This window comes from Ascaphus truei, chromosome 13, assembly GCF_040206685.1.
Source record: "Ascaphus truei isolate aAscTru1 chromosome 13, aAscTru1.hap1, whole genome shotgun sequence".
Classification (NCBI taxonomy): Eukaryota; Metazoa; Chordata; class Amphibia; order Anura; family Ascaphidae; genus Ascaphus; species Ascaphus truei.
Genome location: NC_134495.1, coordinates 31588214 through 31603032, shown reverse-complemented (window position 1 = coordinate 31603032; position 14819 = coordinate 31588214). Strand labels below are relative to the sequence as shown.

The following is a 14819-nucleotide window of genomic DNA, read 5'->3' as shown; positions in this document are numbered from 1 at the left end:
TCTTAGGACAGCCTGGTGAAACTAGGAATTGCCACCAAGGATGAAAGTCATAACTGGTTCACTGGAGAAAATCTCGGACTTTCAGGGTATGTTTCTTGAATAATAGTCTTATCAAAATTGGTAAGATTTGATTATGAATTAAGGGTGCAGTTCCCCTGACCTTACTTGAAAGTGAGCTCTAGAATGCCATAAAGCAGATTACAGATTGAAATGGGTTTTTTTTGTTTTTGTTTTTCTGAACTGTGTTTTATCTCAAGTTGTATTTAAAACGACCCAACACCTGGAGTCGTGTGCACATGGCATCGTCTTCTGTTTATTATACTCCACCAGGCGGCATAGACCTCTCAGCTGAAAAATTGTCTTCACTTAATCTTGCTTAATTTAGGTGAGGTCTGTAAAAGTTGCGTGTTTTTTTTGGGTGGGGGGGGGGGAAGAGGGTGGCATTTTACGGGACCCACTGTTCCCAGAAATACATGCCCCAGTACCATCCTTGTGGCACGTGGGCCAATAAGAAGCCATAACATCACGTAGCTTTGTATTGGCCCTGCGGTCCGCGAGAGATTTAAGAACCAAGAGGTTCCGGCAGCACCTACGGTGTTGGTATCTCGGGAACCAGCGGGTCCCCATAGCTGTTATTAATGTGGTTCAGCTCGGGCGACCCCGTGCTTATCAATGCTTGAAAGAAAAGAAAAACAACTATGGGGGGGGGGAGCAAGTAAAGGTAATGTCACTTGGAATGCGCCTTTAAAATGTTGCACTATTATTTTAGGAATAAAATACAAAGTTTAATAAACCCAATAGGCATGGAATACAGACACCATATTTGCAGAATTGATTGTATGTCTGTATGTATGTGGAACTCCCCCTTTAAACAACAAAATAATTATATGTCGAAGTTAAATTTTAAAATCATAATTTTAATCTATAGCCATATAATTAGTGTTTCAAAGGTTGGGATTTTTACTACAGTAGGTGATTGAGGCTAATATACCATTAATAGAAGAGCTGATTTTTTTTTTTTTTTAAGTAAAACATTCAATTTGCATACGAATCATTGCAGGCTTACAAATGTCAAAACTGGTTGGATAATCAAATAAATCTTAACATCATTTTTAGACCAATGATGATGGTTTTTGGAAGTAGGCACGGAATCTAATCTTTCCCAAGGTTTGTTGGTTAAATGACGGCAGCAAAGATGCATAAAATCTACAAATCTGTAAAATTAACCTCTGGATAAGGAAGGCCTCTTTTGTTGTACGCCTTTATATGTCCACATGGTATTTATAGTTTAATCCTCTCAACAAGCTCACACCTCTCCACTAGACACTGATCTGACTAGTTTTTCAGGCACTGAATTAATATACTATTCATAAATATTTAAAAGAACCAATGCACTAAATGCATGCCATAAATTTACATAGTTTTATTTAAAGTCGCAGTTCCCTCTGCTTTCATTTATGTATTTATTTAAATCTTCCTTTTGTTACCAGGATGGGAAAAGGGGGGGGGTTGTTACAAGGAGGTACCATGCTACTTTCAGCTCTGGGGACCCCCGAGATACAGATGCAACAAGGGCAATGGTCTCCAGCAAGCTGCGTTCAGGCCCCCGGAGGATTAACCTTGTGAGGTGGTCCAATCCGGAAGCATTGATTTCTCCCCGACCGACCGCCCCCTCCTCCCCCCCCCTCCCCCCCCCTTCCCCCCCCCGCTCTCCCCCCCCTCCATCCTGCAGCGCAGACACGGTCTCCAGAGCTGCATGTGTTTTTTGGTTTTTCGGCCCTGGCTCTAGACAGCAAGTCCTTCTAAGTCTGTACTTCTAGTTTAAGGTAACGCTTGTACCATCTCCAACCTGGGGAAACAAAATGGCAGTTTACAAACCAGGAAGTACCAACAGTACTTTTACTGGTATTCTCTCGGGAACCAGGAAGAGGTTCTTGTCAGGGGGGACTGCTACTTTAAAAGAGGGTGTTGTGTATTTTTTGGAATTGCAAAAGAAGGCAAGTAAGTTGGGTTGTTTGACACTCCTACAATGGACATGACTGTCTGGCAATTAATCAAGACACTTCGGGGTGGATTCATCAAGTACCGCTATGTGTTGGCGCAGCTAATCCGACGATAAATTTCATTGTCTAGAATGGGAGTTAACGCGGAATCGGGTGCACTTAATGAATCTTCCCCTTAAAACCATATTTACGAAGCAGTTTTCTGCCATAATTAAGTATCCGGTGTCTGAAGACCACTTACCCATTCAAATCGCCAGACTGTGCCGCAAAGGGCCTTATGGCAGAAGAGTATTCCGGCACTGGTATCTGGGGGAAATGAGCTACTTGAGAAGGTAGATTTACAAAACTGCATTTGATCAACTTGTTTCTTGCAATTCTAATCACTGAAGACCTACATTGTAACACATTATTTTGTAGTAGTTTTACATAATAGTGTGTTATCTATTGAAAGCAGCAACCCCCATATTTATATCTTACAAAATCAGAACCGGAAGGACTGGGTGGAGCTGAAGAATGTTACTGTTAGCTGCAGTGCCTTCACGGTTCCTGAAATATTGGTGTTTCTGGTACCTTTTTGGGAAATCACTATGGATACTATCCAAGCCTCACTCCCACGGGCCAATAGGAAGCCACAGTGTCAACGGAGCATGACCTCTTACTTTATTATTGGACAACCCCAGCAGCCATCTTTGTACTTTCATTTTACTGGCACCTAAAATGGTTGTTCGATGTAGGAAGACTTTGTGCTGCGTGCCCCTGGAGGATTACCACTGCGTGGTGTCCCATTTAGCAGCATGAACCCCCGCAGCACCATCGCAGCAGACCCTGTCCCCAGCGCCACAGTTGTTTGCTTGTTTGTCTGCAGCACTGGAGACAGCAAGTTTTGCCACATCTGTATGTCAGGAACTGGGGTGCAGCCTGGTTCAACTCCAGGTGACCCTCAATGGGAGGGGTTGCTTCTTTCATCATAATAACATAATATAAAGACATGGATACCTTCCATTCCATCTGCGTATGAATTTAATAATCTATTTATACTGTACAATATATTGATATTATTTCATATATCTGACTGCCATTCCCCTTTTCTGGAAGGGCATTAAATTCTCTTCATTATGGGTAGCATGTAGCAGTAATGGGTTTCTCTTGTAATTCGTAGCAAGAATTTACAAACATGCCTTTTGGGAGAACTAAGGTTGTATTTTTTTTTTTTTTTTTTTAAGTTCACTTTATTGGAAGTGTTTAATGTGGTTAAACCTTCTGTGTCTGTAAGCAGCTTCATCACTTAAGCATAAGTATTTTGGCTGCTGTTACAAACTGGGATTTTCAAGGCATACTATATACAGCAAATACATGTAGAAAAAACTCAATCCATTGGAAAAATTGCTCAGATAAAAGGTTAAAAGTTGGCAGTAACATTTCCATGTCCAAGAAATAATTTACAGTGGTTACATTTTTATGTATCAAGGTCAAACTGTATTCTATAGTATATTACTCTGTTGTGAAATCTGCGGCTCAGTCCTGTAGCTTGGATAGTTTTTTGGTTTATGTTCAGATTTGTGTTTGTAGATGCACAGAGTGTTTTCCCGTGAATGATTTAAAGGCACCACCTCCAAGTGAATGTTGTTGCTGGAGCATGATAACATTGTTTTGCTAATGCGTGCATTTTACAGTTTTATGGGTCATGTATTGATTTTAGTGCCATGATTACTAAAAAGGATGTACATGACCCAGACATCAACTCGGATGGATCACAGCAAAGGAATTATTTTCTATGGTTTGGCCATCATACCCACAAATTCCTATGCCCCAGTGTGCTTCAAAGGGTACAATATGAGACCAAATACTTCTTTGGTGTGCCTTGTTGTCTACAGTATTTTTTGTGATGTGGGGAAACTTTTGCTTAAAGTCTCAAAAGTCCCAGCATAAGAGACCATTGTATTACATTAGGTAAACGCAATCTTTCACGAATACTATAATCTGTGCTATATTTGCTGGGTGGGATTCGGTTCCTGCACTTTTTTTGTGTATGAACAAAAAACTCTAATTAGGAAGTTGTTGGAAATGGTATAGGATATTAACTAAAAAGGATGGATGCTCATTATGCCCCATTTCCTTATTTAAAGACAAATTATCATAGTTTAGATAGATTACATATTCTTTGGTTGGCGTTCTGGCACCTTTTTTCTTTGCAAAAATATCCCTGATTTATAATTGAGATTTTGCTCTAAATAGCCTCCAAAACTAAAGACAAACCGTTTTCAGTCTGATTAAAAGCAAGGAACAAAAACATTACATATTGTACATACGATAAATAACGTCCAAAGCTTTGGTTTAACATGGATGTAAAAAAATGGTGGGGAATATGAAGTATTTTAATCAGTCTGGTACTTCAGGGGTTAATGGGGCAACAGTTTGACTTATAAAATACAAAGAAATTATTTTATGGCCTGTCCAACCAAGCCTGTGTTGTACGGGATTGATAGAATCTAGAGATACGGGCATTTGTTTTGCAAAAGGATTAAATGTATTGCTCTTCTGACACATAAACAGGACACTTTTTTTTAAAAGTTATTTTCAAAGCATTCCAGGAAGGGTTCTACAGAGTGCCAAGGGGCGTTACTAACTCCGTTCAAAAGATATGGAATCCTGGACCTGACACCTATTCTGAAGCATAACATCTAGATATTTGTAATCGTTTCAAGGAGACGAATGCAATACGGCCAAACACTTGATGTTTAAGAGGTAGCAAGGGACACACATGCATTTGTCACTCAAATTTAGGAGGAAGTCTGTCAATTAATATTGTTACTTTCTGCAAACTCTCCTGAACCTATTTATGTGACTCGCGTCTAAGTATTGAAGAAATTAAGATATGAGGTCTTTCGTGTATATAGTCAGACTGCAAGTTTTTTTTTGTTTTGTTTTTTTTTTTGTTTTTCCTCTTAAGTCATAAATATCAGCCCGAGCTGATTGACTGACAGGGGTGGGCTCATGTTGCTTCAATGGGACAAGAATGTTACAGAAGGCTTAGCAAGAAGTTGTACTGTAGTATTCCCCCCCCTCATTATGTAAATTCCCATATTCGGTCGTCTGTCATGAGGACTCCAGGACAGGAGTGAACATATTCTGGGAAACTTGACGGTCGCTAGATCGCACTGCAGTCAGAGTTCAGCGCGACCAAGTGAAGAATTAACACTGCGTGGGGGTCCCATTCAGAAGCATGAATCCCATCCTAAACTGTCACATTTGGCACCACTTTTCAGTTGCCTTAATTTTGCACATTGTTTTACAGCTGTTCGTTTTATGTAGTTGCGTCAAACGTCCTCCAAATTCACCTGTGTTCCCAACCTCTGGCTGTCCTTGAAGCCCTCTCCCCAGTGCACAGGGAGTGGAGATGCTTAATGACAGTGTGCTAATAAATACTGTACTGCTCCTCTGCTGTGCTAATCACTAGTTCCCCGTGTAAGGAGTGGAGCAGTATTCGCCATCGTGTTGGCACAAATGTACAACCTTTTCAAACCATTAACTGCTTTTGCAAACTACAAACAAAACGTTTCTCTTTCACATTATTATTATATTTAAGAGTTTTGATGCTTGATCAAATTTATTCAGAAAGAGAACTGAGTGAACAATGCGGTCTCTAAAACTGGTTCTCAAAAGCATCAGTCATTCCAGATAAACACAAAATTGTAGTAAAAAAATGAACTTTAACTGGTGATATGCTTGGCAGTGTTCCTCACGGAACATGGACTGCTGACTTGTAACACATTTTAAATAAGTCTAACTTGCCTTTGGGTGTTTTTGTATTCTGTTACCTAATTAGGAATGTAACAGGTTTCCCCCCACCCTCTGGGCGATTTACTCTATTACAGGGTGTCATGTGCTGGTTACCTGCTGGCTCTCAGAAGTGCTGAGTCTCCACCGGCGTTAATGGGGAAGACAGGAAAGGCTTTTGGGGTGATGGTTGGTTCTTTCTCACTGGTGTAGTGCCTCCATCTCTTGCAGGCTCCATTAGTGCTGGAGGCAATTCCCGCCGAAGAACTCTCTCCTGCTACCTCCCCCCCTGATGAATTGTAGTCTCAGGCAGGGTATATAAAATAACTGGGACACTTTATTCTCCCCACTCAGAATACAGCCTTTAACTGATTCAGTTCTATTCCTTCCTTCGGATGGTTCCTTGGAATCATCCCAGAAGAGGCTTGAGGCCTCCAGAGTCTATCTTCTGCTCTTCCCTCACCCTCTGATGGGATGAGGGGTAGCTGTCCCACTCCCCTAAGGGAGGGGACAGAACGTGGTCAGAGCCATGAATCCACACTCCCAGCACTCACTCTCTCTCATGGGAGAGAACACTGACTAAATTTGGCTGTGCAGCCTCTTAAAGCTGCAGTTCAGTCTTTTTTTTTTTTTACTTCAATAGTTTCATGTGGGCAATCTCTAATTGCCTAAAGAACTGCATAGCTGCCGGTCAATTCGTTCTCCGTCTATTGATCGGCAAAGTTTGGCGACATCTTTAAATATGGGGAATGTAAATCGTTGCTATAGGAACAAGCATGCTTGTTAAAATAGAATACAAGAAAATTGGTCTTTCAATGTTGTTTTTTTTTTTTTAAACAGAAAATGCTAAAAGTATTTTTTCTTACTACAGAACCGATTTATTAAAATAACACACATGCAGGATATTGACTGAACTGCAGGGTCCAAGTTCTGAGCCTCTGATTGGGCATTACATAGGCCTTAGCCTGTCCTCCCCCCCACCTTGTCACTGAAGAAAGCTGCTTATTGCAGGGGAAACGGAATTGATCCTAACACTGCCTGCGCTGGTACCAGAGCTTGTGTTAGACAGTGCAGATTAGTAGCCAAAAAGAAGACATGGCTACAGGAGGTGCCAAAGATATTGAGCTTAATTGTATGCATGTAATCTACATACAGTAAGTACTGTGCGCTTCACCGTAATGCAAATGATTGCATTTGCTATAGAAGCTACTTGGTATGTGAAGTTGCTCATCCCTGTTTGACCAGTTTACTGCTGGCGGGTTATTAGCAGCGGCATGCCGTAAGTTGACAATTTGAAGTTCATTGTGTGATTTTCGTGACTCATCTGTAACACTGACTTGTCCAATTCTCCTCTTTGTTTAGAACTGTGGATTTGCTGGATTGGAACAGCCTGATAGACAGCAGGACCAAGATCTCCAAACTGCTGCTTGTACCAAATCTGCAGGTATTGTGGTCGGATTTAGGAAATCTACCAGAGCACCCCAAGGGTTCATTAGAAATGCATGTTTGTGGGAAATGGACTGTTGTCAACTTACAATGCAGTTAACATTGTTTTTGCTGCTTGTCTACCCGATTTGCCACTGACCTTCGGGAATTTGTGGTCATGTGACTTTGTGTAGCAATCACATGACCACCGCTTGATTAAAAGCAAATGGATTTCCTGGTCGGCATTTAAAGGCGCAGTCCAATCTAAGATGAAGGTGACTGAAGTACTGTGGCTATTAAAATGTTAAAGCACAACAATCACCCCTATTTCATCCCCCCCCCCCTCTCACAGCATTAAAGGGTTAAGTCTAAACTAGAAAAGTGAACAGAGGAGACTGCGTGGCAAGCAAAGGTCGCATGAATGCATTTATAGGTCTCTAACCTGCTTGGCACCCCTTTAAATTAAGGGTCCAATTTCTGCACAGAGCAGTCTGAAAGGCACTTGCACCCATCCCCCCAACCCCCCATTGAAAGGCAAAGCTTGTCAGTCACGTTCTGCTCTGCGATCGCACTATGCAATGCATAAAGAGCTGATCACGGAGAGCAGAGCAGTGACTGACAGCTCTGTCTCTGTGGGGGTGCAGGCCTACGGTGTCTCCTGCGGGGGAGCCTCCAGCAGTGTGTGTGTGTGTGTGTGTGTGTGTGTGTGTGTGTGTATGTGTGTGTGTATATGTGAAGTTAGCAAAGGGTGGTTGCTGCTGTAACTGATTTGACACCTTTTAAAAAAAAATAAAAGTATGGCTAAGTTTTAAATATTTTTTCACTTGCAACCATTTCATGATGAATAGTGTTTGTTTAGCGATCTTGACATTAAAAGACATTATATAGTCATTAACATTGCTGGCTTAGCTTTGATCTTTTGTTTACAAAGTAATTATGGTGCCATGATTAGTTAAACAGATAGACCTAAGTGTCTAAGAAGCTTGGTTTCAGTGTTCCAGGCAGGAACAGATAAATATTTAGTTTTTACAAGATAGAAATAAGTAAGACAGTCAATTTAAGGGTAATTGAATCTTTCTAAGGGAGCTAATTACACTGATTACTGCTCCTTTAAACGATGTTCTTGGTACGGCATAAAAGCCTCTGGCGTGCCATATCCCGTGCTGTACCAGGTACGTCGATAGGGCAAATAAATGGTTAATATTTGTAAACTTTTAAAGGAACAATCCAATGCCTACCCCGATGGTTTTTACCTGGATGAGAAGGGGTCAACGGAGCCGAACAGTGTTAATTTCAGCTCCCGGGACCCCTTGGTATCCTTTGATACGTACCGGGAAAAAAGAGTGCTGGTGCTTCTGTAACCGTTGAGGGGACAGTACCAGCACTACATTTTTATATGTATGTGTGTAACTCGGGGGGTAAGGGGGGGTGACGACAGTGTGTTTCGTCTCCTGGGACCACCTGCTTTCCATAAGTAAAAAAAGGGTTTAAAAAAATTCCCTTTTTTTTTTTTTTTCTTTGAAAGCTAGAAAATATAACTGAAAGGTGGTTATTTTCAAAGAAAAAAGAGCCGATTGTAATCAGAGGAACGCTTTTGTGTCATTTTAATTTAGCTCTGTAAATGTTTGGTTAAATTAGCCCGAAGTAGGGCTATATTTACAAAGCAATCCTGTGCCATAACTCCCCTTTCGAGACTGAAAGACAACTTGCAGCATTGGTAGGCAACAGACGGACCCCCAATTTTTGGCAGACACAGAAGCTCTCTGCCCACTGCAAAGGAATGGAGATGTTGCTGGCATAGCTCCTAACATCTCCCGCTCCTTCAAATGCTTAATGACTGTGCGCTGATAAAGGCTGTACTGCCTGCTCCTCTGCTGTGCTAATCACTAGTTCAGTGTGAGACGAGTGGGACAGTATTGATCATCATGCAGCTGATTGGAACAGGGAGAATCTACCTGCAGCATCCGTTCTGCCTGTGTGCCGTTTCTGTGTAGATTTGTGGCCCTTGGGAGTTTGAAGTAGATTGTTGCCTACCATTGCCTTACGGAGGATAATGTTTTTTGGCAGATGTACAGTAGTAAATATGGGCCTGTTTCCCGAGTAATGTTTCTCTCCAGCCTCCAATCCAAAACAATAGTTCTTTATATAGATGCTAAATGTGAATTACTTTGTTAATGATTTAGGCCAACGTTAGTATTTTGTGGTTCGTACTTGGCCCCAAATTTGAATGCAGCAATGCCTTTAATTCACATTTTGCAAAAGCTTGTCATTAAATTCCTCCAATCATACAGTAACTACAATTGTTTTTGTTTTAGAATTTTGTAATCATGTCATTGATTTGCCTGCTCATTTTTTATTTTATTTATTGCTATACCTATACAGGCTATAATTTGGATTCTGTTAATACAATGAACCGGCAGTTCTTCTGTCTTCACTAATACTTTCCTATTGAAAAGATTTCTAGACTTGAAATGACTGTAACTATTACAGCTGCATAAGACCGGAATTCTCATTTAAATACTAAAGGTGCATGCAGAAGAACATGCATAACACAGAAACAAACAGATGTAGCTGGCGTATTGTATTACCTGTTAGCGCAGAATAAAGCACAGAAATAACATGGTAAATATTGCATGCGTTATTACTGTTTGCAATGGAGCTCAAAGTAAAACTAACGTTCTTGCACCGGGTTATCGGGAATAGTTACGCCTCGTAAAACTATCATAAAAACGTATCGCAATAAACTTTTTTTCTGCGTCCATACGCGCAGACGCGTCCGCACGCAATTAGACTGCCTAAAGGCAGTGATCGCGCGGAAGCGGGTGCGCGATGCGCGTGAAATCAGTCAAAACTGATTTCTCGCACGTTAGGGTGGTCACGTGAGTGTAGGGTAAAAGAACAATGTTCTAGTATAGTGCTACAAATGACCAGGTTTGATGGCAATATATAAACAATCTTGATTGAAGAGCGTTAATCAACGGTAGGTTATATACACAAGTGAGTGCTGGGGTATGCAGGTGGGCGTATATAAGAGACATGTGTATATATATATATAGCCCTGGTGAGTGTTGTAAGCAGATATATATAAACCCTACCACATCACTCCCAATAAGGACACAGTCTCAGACTGCCTAAAGTCACCTGTATAGTACCTCCCAGTAATGCAATAATGCCAAAGACTCACGTGAACCATGCCCGTTTTCCTCCTGAATATGCGTGCTTCTGCTGGGTAAAGTAGATATTCTGGTAGCCACAGGATGCGGTAGTACAGAGCACAGCGAACGACAGGACTCCACAGGACAGCAGTGATGAAGATTAAAAAGTTTTCTTTATTAGCACATCATGGTGCAGACAGGTATGGGTGCAAGATCTCCTCCTCTTACGCGTTTCATGCCTGTGTTTGGCGCTTCGTCAGAGAGAGAGTGACGAAGCGCCAAACACAGGCGTAAGAGGAGGAGATCTTGCTCCCATACCTGTCTGCACCTGTCTGCACCATGATGTGCTAATAAAGAAAACTTTTTAATCTTCATCACTGCTGTCCTGTGGAGTCCTGTCGTTCGCTGTGCTCTGTACTACCGCATCCTGTGGCTACCAGAATGGTCACATGAGTGGTTCGCCCAATGAGGGTGAACCAGCTCCGTGACGTCACTGGCCCGCCCGCCCTTAGACACGCCCCCGGACAGCGCGTGTACAAAGGCCAGGGAAAGCACCCGCTTTCCCTCAGCCTCCGCACGGCTGTACCCTCTATGGACACAGCTAGCAGAAGTAATGGAATATTTTTAACCTAGAACCCCTATTTTAAAAACCTCATGCCCACCTAGTCTACCCATTTCCCTAACTGTTAAACCTCAGATCATATTTGATCATTGACGTTCTTTAATATTTTGTATAGCTTTCAGTCTACCCAAAGCATTTTTTGATCCCCTTACTGTTTTAGCCTCTACCAGCTAATGTTGATGAGCTATTCCACGAGTCCCACCACCTTTTTTTCCATGAAAAAGCATTTCCGCACACTACCCTTGAGCCTGCCACCTTCCAGCTTCAGGGCTGTATCTTTTGCTGTATATTTATAACAATGTAGAAGAACAAGATGAGACAATAAAAAATCTTTTGGGATTTGCCACCTGCACGATGTGAAATTCGTGGCTTCAGCTGATCAGCATGCTTAAATGAGAGAATCCAGCAGCTCCGGAGAAGTGTTGTCGAATAGCTAATGAAACTGTGCCACCACCTGGTTCAATGTGACTCTACAAGCCTTTTTCCACCGGCATATTTTACGTCACTAGGAAGCAATTGACCGTGGTGTATAAAGTGGTGACCCTTCATATGAGTAATTCATCTTCATGAGTGTCTTGACCTTGATGATGATGATTCAATCATGAATCGCAAAGCAGGCCTTGGATCAGACCTCTTGCGCTGTATGTATTCCACTTGTGCAGCAAGACTTTGATTTGATTTTGCTTCCTATAGCCACTTTTGGCCGCTTGTGTTGCTGCTTGTCACTGGAATTTAATAACTGGCCGTTACTGTTCTCTTCCTTTCTCTCTCTACAAATTGATACATTTTATTGTACCATTTATAACTTTTTTTTTTAATATAACGCATATTTTTTTTTTTAAAGTAAAAATCTTGCCTATTCCATCATATGTATGCGTATATATATATATATATATATATATATATATATATATATATATGTATGTATGTATGTATGTATGTATGTATGTATGTATGTATGTATGTATGTATGTATGTATGTATGTATGTATGTATGTATGTATGTATGTATGTATGTATGTATGTATGTATGTATGTATGTATGTATGTATGTATGTATGTATGTATGTATGTATGTATGTATGTATGTATGTATGTATGTATGTATGTGTGTATGTATGTATGTATGTATGTATGTACTTGTACAACTGGTAACCTATTGTATCTAAGAAAATATCAATAGAATTATTAATGTGTGTATATTCATCTATACATACATTTGTATATGCATTAAGACAGTGTAATTAATTTGTGACTACGTTTTCTGTTGATTTGTACCATATCCACAGGGATAGATTTGCATAAATTAGTCAAATTTTTATTCATACCTGAATTAATTTGCTGTCTATGAATAAATCACATTGGCAAACTTTTTTCCCAACGGATGCACTAGTATTTAGTGGTTTCTACAGACCATACAATAATTCTTAGCAGTTATGGGGAATATCAATATCGGACCATATAATTATGCTGTGTTTTTTATTTTGTTTGTTTTTTTTAAATTGCCTTTACCCCTAAATGGGGCTAATCTTCTCTTGCAGACCGGCCAGCTAGAACCACTTCTGTCCAGGTTCACCGAGGAGGAAGATCTGCAGATGAAAAGGATGCTACAGAGAATGGATGTCCTTGCAAAGGTCAGGAACATATTGCGTTTTTTTTAATTCACCTGATATATGTTGCTACAGTCTGTTTATAAGGTGACAATATATACTGCAACAGAGCCGAGGTAAGACTATGTCAAAACACAACCGCACACACAAATATTAATATCAACTGATGCAAAAAGGTCACCAGTCAAGTTGACAATCTATAATGTGTTCTGATATCTCATAATTAAATATGAGATCTTGGAACAAAACTAGATGCGTGTTCAGGGAGTTGATATTTCTGCTTAACACTGGTACCGACAGAAAATAAACGGGCTGCTGTAAAAATAAAGGGGAAAAGGGTGTGTGGCGAGCATGCACATTTTAAGTGAAACGTCTTTGTTTTCACTGAAATTGTAATTCTACACAATTTTTTCATTCAATCAAGAACATCAACATATAATTTCAGTGACAAAACACAAAAGTTTCATTTAGAACGTGCTCACCGTTTTATCGTTTCCCCCTTTTATATCTACCAGCGATTATCTTCTATTCAACCGGTTCTAATATAGACATGTTGCCTTAATCCGACCTAACAAATTGCCCCTGTCATATTGACACACTAATCTTTGTTATTGAAGACCAATAAGAAAGATTTTTGTGTCAAGTTGTGAAAGTTGTTGGGCTCATATTACTCATCATTGGTTTTACTTTTTGCTTGGGTAATGCAATAATTGGGGAAGGACTTGGATAAATGTAAATTGCTTGTTAAATTCTTACTTATCTACTTTAAGAAACATTTAATATATTTTATATTCCTCTACATACAATAATTTATTACAACCAAAGTGTGTGTGTGTGTGTGTGTCCTCGCTTCTGTGCATGCGAGCCACCTGCCAGACGCCTCTGCGCATACACAGGCCACCCACTTCCCTTACGTTACACTACTTCCGTCTCACCATAAAGGAGATGTGTGCTAGGAAAAATGTACTAGGTGCCAGCAAAGAAGTTTCACTTCAACAAGGTACAGATGTAGTAAAGCTTGCCGTTTTGTTAACTGCGGTCGTGGCTCAGAAGGATTAACGTGTTCGCGGCAGACACTCCCCAGTGCCGCAAACTTTTGCCTGTTAGTCTGCAGCGCTGGGGACAGAAAGTTTTACTGCATCTGTATGGAGTTCATAATATACTGAACTATACTGTATATGGAGTCTCGACACAGCAGAAAACTACTTATTTTCCATTTTTCCATTTTATTTTATTTTTGTGGATCAACATAAGTGATTGTTTATAGTAAGGACTCCTCAATGATCTTTCAAAAAGTGATTTGTGTGTACTGCCCTCTACAAATAACACAGAATGTCCATCTGTACTCAAGCATGGTTTGGCAAGGCGATTGATGCCGATGAGATCTGATAATCTCTGAATAGTAAAATATTTCATATTTTTGTGCTGCTCTTCCTGTCGATGACTTCATTTTTTGGTGTGTGTGTGTGTGGTTTACGTACATATGGTTGCTTTTGTAATGAAACCTAAAACACAGGAATTTAAATGTAAATTACAATAAATAACTAAGCTTTTATAATAAGGATTTTTTTAATGCATTTGTCCACTCCCATTTAGTATTCCTGTCCCATTCGTATTATTTCGTAATCACTATTTCGCGTTTCTTGTTCATCCGTGTGTGTGCTCTACCTGCCCAAATGTGCTTTTTTATGTTGAAAATAAAACCTTGTCAAGTGCTGCCATAAACTGCTTCTTTAGAGTTTCATTAATATTTATAGCCTGCATCACTATGATGGGCTATGAACTGTGTAGCTCAGACGATGCAGTAAATCATTGCCACAATATTCTGCATGTAAGAGGGTTGTCCTGAACCTCAAATGTCAGTGAGATCAAGTCTTTCAAATGCCTTAATAATAATAATAATAATGCCTAATTGGAAAAAAGATGCATAGATGCCAAGCTTGAATCTTTCCTAATGAAATGCAAAGAAAAAGACATTATAATACACTGCTGCTTTAAATGAACGAATGTCAGCCACTCTCTAATGACAGAAGTCATTACAGCAGTGTATATCTCTTCAAAAACTGATTTATTAAACACCCAAAGTGACCTTCACAAAGAGGGAAGAAATTAAGAATGTCTAATGACAACGTGATTGTGTTGCTTGCGTTTTCTCCTAATTAAATATGCTCCCGACACATACGGTAATTGCAAACAAGAACATTGGAGCTGAGATGCTTTCAAATCA

At 40.2% G+C, this 14819-nt stretch overlaps 1 protein-coding gene across 1 annotated transcript in view; it reads left to right on the top strand.

The window, feature by feature from the left end:
• Positions 1-14819, top strand: part of PRODH (proline dehydrogenase 1) — an 80766-nt gene that overhangs the window by 40730 nt on the left and 25217 nt on the right. The window contains exons 7-9 of the mRNA XM_075569027.1: positions 7-86; positions 7143-7224; positions 12524-12616. Of these exons, the coding sequence (XP_075425142.1) occupies positions 7-86; positions 7143-7224; positions 12524-12616 (255 nt within the window). The remainder of the gene's footprint in view (positions 1-6; positions 87-7142; positions 7225-12523; positions 12617-14819) is intronic.